General features: G+C 55.8%; 1 protein-coding gene across 1 annotated transcript; it reads left to right on the forward strand.

Moving 5' to 3' along the window:
* The first annotated feature begins 1,362 nt into the window (after positions 1–1,362).
* On the forward strand, positions 1,363–6,296 carry GJB2 (gap junction protein beta 2). The gene is made up of 2 exons (XM_068984386.1): positions 1,363–1,495; positions 4,300–6,296. The coding sequence occupies exon 2, from the start codon at positions 4,322–4,324 to the stop codon at positions 5,000–5,002; it is 681 nt and encodes a 226-aa protein (XP_068840487.1). The 5' UTR covers positions 1,363–1,495; positions 4,300–4,321; the 3' UTR covers positions 5,003–6,296.
* The last annotated feature ends 542 nt before the right edge of the window (positions 6,297–6,838 follow it).

A 6,838-nucleotide genomic window follows, 5' to 3' on the forward strand; every position in this document is an offset into this window, starting at 1 on the left:
GGGCAGCGAGCTCTCCCCCAGCCACCCACCTTTGCCCTGTCATTTCCAACCTGCCGATTCAGCACATCTCTCAGATGAGCCTTCCTGGACTTCCTCTGTTCGTGAACACTCCCTCCTGGGCTAAGACCTTGGGCAGCAAGGTCGGGTAGTGACCGCGGGACAAAATCAGGTTCCCCAGGCAAGAAAGGCCCAAGCTGACCCATGGCGATGGGGTGCAAATTTTACAAGGAAAAGTCAATACCTTTACGCCAGTGCTGGCACTCATGGGAAACTCATTTGTAAGGCCAGATCTCCCCTACCAGGGTGAATCATCTCTGCTCAACTTAAAGACGACTCAAGTAAAGCGAAGGTGGGAGCGAGCACGCCCGCACCTCGGGGAGGCCCTCTTTGCGGGAATCCTGGAGCCAGATCCAACCCCCCACTCCCACCCCTAATGCTGGACACAGGTCCCCAGACGCGGCCCAGTCTTGCGATTTTAATTCTCCATCCGCTCTCTCTGTGGACCTCAGAATACCCAACCACAGGGGAACAATGAACCCTGTAATCCGAGATCAGGCTTCCGGGAGAGGAGCCGGCTTCCCAGGATCGTCTCCAGAAACCCCAGCCGCGCTCCCCTTCCCGGCGAGTGTACAGGGCAGGGGTCTGGGGACTTCATTCGTGGCGGTCCCCCGACCCCGAGCTGGGTAACGTCCTCGTGATTTCTCGGCCGTGGGAAGCGGAGAACACCGGCAGGGCCCCGGGCACCCTCGCTGCGGCGCAGGCCTGGGTGCGCCCGCAGGGTCTCCCCACCACCGCCAGCCCCGGCCCTCGGCGCATAGTTGAGGGATCGAGTCACACAGGGAACTCAAGGAGACGTTTGTTAAGCCTGCCTGTGAGGTTTGAGGGGAGAAACAAGCAGGCACTCGGCCAAGCGCAGCGCTGCCCCTCCTCGCCCACCGCGAACCCACATTCCCAGGAGGGAAGCGGCCCGGGCACCCGCGCGCCCGCAGAGCCTCGGAGGTAACGGCCCTCCGCTCCTGAACTCTCTCCTCAACTATTTTGCAATAATTAATTAAATCCGAACTTTGAGCACCACAGCGCTCTAGGACCCATCCAGGCAGAAACCACAGTAACAGCAACGGCACCAAACCTTTCACATCACACACACACACCCCCAACCCCGCGCCCGAGACGGTGGGAACCCCAGCCTCACCGCGCTCGGGCCGGGGGAAGCGCCGCGGACCCCGGCGGCGCGCCCCGCCCCTCGGCGCTGGGGGCGGCCGGACGCCGAGGAGCCGCCCCCTCCGGACTTTCTCAACAGCTCCCGGGAGGAGGCGGGGTGCGGGGCGCGGTTAAAAGGCGCCGCCGGTCCAACAGGTGTCGAAGGCCCGAGCGCCCCGCGCGCCGCGCTCTCTGGACTCAGGTCGTAGCGGCGCCCCCGCCCCCGCGACCCCCGCGATCCCCGCGACTCCCTCACAGCCGCCGCGCGTTCCGCCCGTTCGCCCCGCTCACACCGGTAAGGCCGGCGCCCACTCCCGGCTGCCCCGAAAGGGAGGGGTTTGTGGGACCCCTCGGGGAGAGACCCCCGGGACCGCCAGGGGCTGTGGGGCCCCTCGGAGAGGACCCTGGGACCACCAGGGACTGTGGAGCCCCTCGGAGAGGGACCCCGGGACCGCCAGGGGCTCTGGAACCCCGCGAGGAGGAACCCGGGTCCCCAGGCTGCACCCGGCGCGCACTGAGGCCCCGCGCCCCGGCCAGTGGCCACAGCGGCGCTGGGCGCCGGGCGAGAGGCGATCGTGAACCCGTGGCCGGAGTTCCTCGGGCCGAGTGTGCTGCGCAGCGCGCGGTCCAGAGGGAGCGGGGCCGGGAGCGGACAGGTGCGCGGACTCGCCCAGGGTGTTCGCGGCTCCTCCGGAAAGGCTGGCGCGGCCGCCGGGCTCTTCACCTGGAGCCTCCGGTCGCCGGGGGTTTCGCTCAGAAAGAAAACGCGGTCACGGGCGTGAAGCGGAAGCTCAACCTGCAGGAAGCTGATCTTCCGCGGCCGAGCGGGAGCCCAGCGGCTAGCGTGGCCTCTTTCCCTCCCCGAGCTCGAGTTCCAAGCTGGGCTTCCAGGCGCAGTCGTGGGGGCGGCTTTCGGGGCGCCGGTTACACACGGGGAGCCGTACTTCGGGGCTCCCCCGCCTGCCGGGGCCCAGGCCTCATCGTCCTCCCGCATCCTAAGAGCTGACCCCCGCGCCCCCCATCTCTAGATGCGGTGATACCCGAGTCCCCATCCCCTATTTGAGTCAGGGGCGCGGTCTGTGGAGACAAGGACCACCATTCAAAAAGTGAGGGTTGAGGAATTAACGGGTGAAGGACTCCTGGTGACCTTTCTACAACCTGCGCTTCACCCAGCAGCGCCGCCCACCCCCCCCACCACAATGTCGCCCCTCCGCCCACCGGGCAGGTGGTGTGGACAGGTCAGGAAGGGCAGGGGTCAGCGCCGGGATGAATGTTGAGAATGCTTTTGTCTGGCCTGGTCACCTGGCCAGCTCTCCTCTCATGTCACCCTGTCCCATGGGTTCAGACTTTAATTAGCTCCTCTGCCTCAGGGATCTTTGGACAGGAAGCTGCCGCCCAACCAAGAGCTTTTACAAAAGGACAAGGATGGAGGGTTTACTTCCCACTGTGTTTTCTGAACATCAGCCGCTGGTTGACTGGTTAGAGGAATGTGGGTCCTGGGCTGGCACCCACCCCACCCGGAATCTTTAGCCAGATGCACTGATACAAGTCAGATGGGCTGTTTCAGAGAGTGTCCTGTTGGCCCTTAGTAAGTGAGGCCGAGAAGTGAAGGGCCTGATTTCACAGGGACTGTGGTCACGATGCTGGCCAGGACGGGCCAGCTCAAGGGAACCCAAGGCCTCCAGGCCGTCTGTTTTCAGGGTCAGGGCTGAGCCTTTTCCAGGTGACGTTTCCCTCTTTCAAGCCAAGCTGCCCAAGTGTCTCAGTGCTTGTAGCTCTCCTGTCCTGACTTTCTTGTGTCTGGGCTGCCTCCTCTGAAGGAGTGGCCATGGATGGTTTCAGCCAGGCCTGGGTGCCCCAACCAGTGCCCCATAGGCGGCGGGATGATCAGACTGCCCCCCACTCTGGCTGCTCGGGAAGTCCAGCGGGAAACAGGACCCGACTTGCTCAGAATAAGGAGAACACTAAGCTTTTAAGCAAGAAGAAGCACTGAGAACCAGTTCGGAAGGTGTAGACACAGATTACTCATCAGATTGTAGAGGGTGGAGCCTTGTTATAAGAGGCTTGATTGAGACAGACGGGTGTGACTGCACGTAAATGAAGACAGTTCATACCCTGCGATGAGAAGGCCACCGGCTCCTGGAGGCAAATGCCGGGGCTCCCCAGGTCCTCTCCAGCAGGCAGCATATCACCCGGCAGCATCTACATTGACCCTCAATACCATGAGGGTGCCTGCGACGGCTAGTCCCTGGGGACTCACTGAGTTAAGCTTTCATTTATTTTCTTACAATGCACCTCTTTAGAAGCACTTCTAAATTAAAACCACAGCCACAATAAACATGCACCATCTGAACAGTTTTCAAACCTGAGTACTGACTGACTGGTCGGTCCCAGCAGGACAACGAGGACCCCAGCCCGCACCCAGAGCGCACACAAAAACCCAGGCACACACTGGCTCTTCCCTGAGGAAGGACTGTTTCTAACTGGCTCCCTTTTGTACAGGAAAAGGAAGTGAAGCCCATTGGGAAATGTTAAACATGAATTTTACCCTTGGGGACAGTCATTTCGCCACCTCATCCCATGTCCGGAAAACTGAAATAAATTAAGGAAGGAGGTGCTGTGGGGAGACATGGCCTCTTGGCCTTGAAGGCGAGGTCGCCCCCAGCAGGCAGGAGCCCAGAGTACCATCCAGAGCTAGAGGCCAGCAATCACTTGGGGGTGCTGAATACCACTGGAGGGTCAGGGAGACCCGAACGGGGGGTGTCTGCAGAGGGTTTGGTCAGCATATCCAGGGCCCTGGGCCAGTGGGCACATTTTCTGGGGTGCTCCCTCCCTACCCCACGAGTTGATTGTGCTGAAGGCTGGGTGCGTTACTGGGGTGTGTACACCCCTGTTTACTAAAGAACAGAGAACAAGTCCACAATCAACTGCCTGCTGCACAGCAAACCCCATGGCAAGCCTGGTTGCTCTTGTTTCCCCTTGTTGAGGGAGGCTGTGTAAGAACTGGCCCTTTGAGATGGCTGGTGCTCATGGGCCAGCCCCCCACACGCTGGTCCCACACGTTCACCCCGTGTTGCGCTGTATCACTCTCTTTTCCAGCACAAGCCGCCCAAACGAGACGATGGACTGGAGCGCACTGCAGACGATCCTGGGGGGTGTGAACAAGCACTCCACCAGCATCGGCAAGATCTGGCTCACCGTCCTCTTCATCTTCCGAATCATGATCTTGGTGGTGGCCGCCAAGGAGGTGTGGGGGGACGAGCAGGCCGACTTCGTGTGCAACACCCTGCAGCCTGGGTGCAAGAATGTGTGCTACGACCACTACTTCCCCATCTCACACATCCGGCTCTGGGCACTGCAGCTCATCTTCGTGTCCACGCCCGCCCTGCTGGTGGCCATGCACGTGGCCTACTACAGGCACGAGAAGAAGCGCAAGTTCATCAGAGGAGAGATAAAGACCGAGTTCAAGGACATCGAAGAGATCAAGAACCAGAAGGTCCGGATCGAGGGGTCTCTGTGGTGGACCTACACGGGCAGCATCTTTTTCCGTGTCATCTTCGAGGCTGCCTTCATGTATGTCTTCTACGTCATGTATGATGGCTTCGCCATGCAGCGCCTGGTGAAGTGCAATGCCTGGCCCTGCCCCAACACGGTGGACTGCTTCGTGTCCAGGCCCACAGAGAAGACCGTCTTCACGGTCTTCATGATCGCAGTGTCTGGAATTTGCATCCTGCTCAATGTCACTGAGCTGTGTTACTTGCTGATTCGATTTTGTTCCGGAAAGTCAAAAAAACCAGTGTAACCATAGTGGTCGCCGGGTTTAGATAAAAGAGGAGTGCGATCTGTGCTCGGCCGTGGGGCACAGTCAGCCGAGGCCCCCCGCCCCCGCCCTGGGTACAGCTCGGCTTTAGGGCCACCTTTGACCCCCTCCCCAGTAGATCGCACATGCAACCCCAGACGCCTCTAGAGGCTGTGCCCCCCACCCCGCCCCTGCAAGTGTCCCATTGAAGGCAGACACAGAGCCTCTGCCACTTTTCTCTGAAACCGGTCCTCGTGGGGCCAAGCTGGCCACAGTGGCCATGCCTATTTAGACAAAGGACATGGTGTTTGTCTCCGTTTCTTTGAGGAAAGGAGAGAAACACCAGGGCCTGAAGAGCACAGGGTCTGGTTGATCCACTTAGGGCTCTCTTTGCCATTTTCCCTGCATTAAAGGTGAACACAGAGAATCTTGGTTCTTTTATTTGCTGTGACGTTTCAGTCTTCAACAGTGGACGCACTCCCTAATGGTTCAAACACTGTTACACGTTTTTTAAGTGAAAATTTAACATATGACGTGTTCTTTTGATCTGCAAGGAACCATTCATTATAGGTTCCTCTTATTTCAAAGGCTCAGATTATGATATGTAAACGGGGTATAATTAGATGCTCTTGTTGAATTTAACTATGTCCTTTCAGGTGTGAGTGGTTTGCACTGCCCCCAAGAGGCTGTGCATTGTGTGACGTGTGGTGTGTGCTACAGGAACGCATTTCAGCTTCCCTCAGTGAAACAAACTAGGGCTTCTAATAGTTGGCAATGGCTTCTAATAGCAAACAGCCTCATTTCAAAAGCTTAGATGTGATTTTGCATGAGGAATGAAGACTTTATATGCCATGAGTTACTACCAACGGTGGGGTGGTTCAAGACACCCTGAGCTTCCTTACGATGGTGCCTTTTCCACTCCCATGGGTAGAATGCTGACTTACAGAGATTGCTTGGGACTGTTTTATTGCCACAGTATGATTTAATGGTGCAGAAGAAAATGGCAAATTGAGGGGGAAGGGGCAGTAACTGTTTCTAAAAAGATGTAAAAACTAGACTCTAAATTCTGACAATTAAAAATGAGTTTCATCTACTTCAAAGGTTTGTTCACTTCCCTTTTCAGCATCCAGGCTTTTAAAGTGAAAATAGATTTAATAGACATTTTTTAAAAAGTAGAAACTAGGGTTTAGATAACTATTTAGCAGTTCTATAAGACAGACAGAATCCTAATATTTTCATGATGCTTGACATGGTTTCAAAAAAATGGTACTCAGTATACTTCAATGAGAGTAAATACTTTCCTGTTGCCAAGAATAGCTTTATAAAAACATTTTGTAATAATACATAATAGTTTTGATTACATACTTGTAATTAAAATAATTTTGTAACATCACATATATCATTTAAATATTAAAATATAATTGATTCATGTAATAGTTATTTAAAATCTATTACAGAATGTGTGCTAAGTAGCTTCAATCACGTCCAACTCTTTGCAACCCCATGGACTATGGCTCTCCAAGATCCTCTGTCCGTGGGATTCTCTAGGCAAGAACACTGGAGTGGGTTGCCATGCCCTCCTCCAGGGATCTTCCCAACCCAGGGATGTGCAACCTGAATCTCATGTCTCCTGTATTGGCTGGCAGGTTCTTTACCACTAGCACCACCTGGGAAGCCCTTGGAATAGAATAGAATAGTAGCTTCTAATTTCATCTATAGCTGGTTATGTAAAAATTTCATAATACTAAATGGGTAAGTTACCACTGTGTCTGTCTGAGACTCTGGGATCCTTCCGCTCCAGTTACAGAAAAGCCTGTGTCACCAGAAGGACAGTTGGGA

The sequence above is a fragment of the Capricornis sumatraensis genome, chromosome 12 (assembly GCF_032405125.1).
Source record: "Capricornis sumatraensis isolate serow.1 chromosome 12, serow.2, whole genome shotgun sequence".
NCBI lineage: Eukaryota > Metazoa > Chordata > Mammalia > Artiodactyla > Bovidae > Capricornis > Capricornis sumatraensis.

Bases quoted from the DNA above. Each gene is read 5' to 3' on its own strand.
- GJB2 (XM_068984386.1), top strand. From the start codon at position 4,322: ATGGACTGGAGCGCACTGCAGACGATCCTGGGGGGTGTGAACAAGCAC.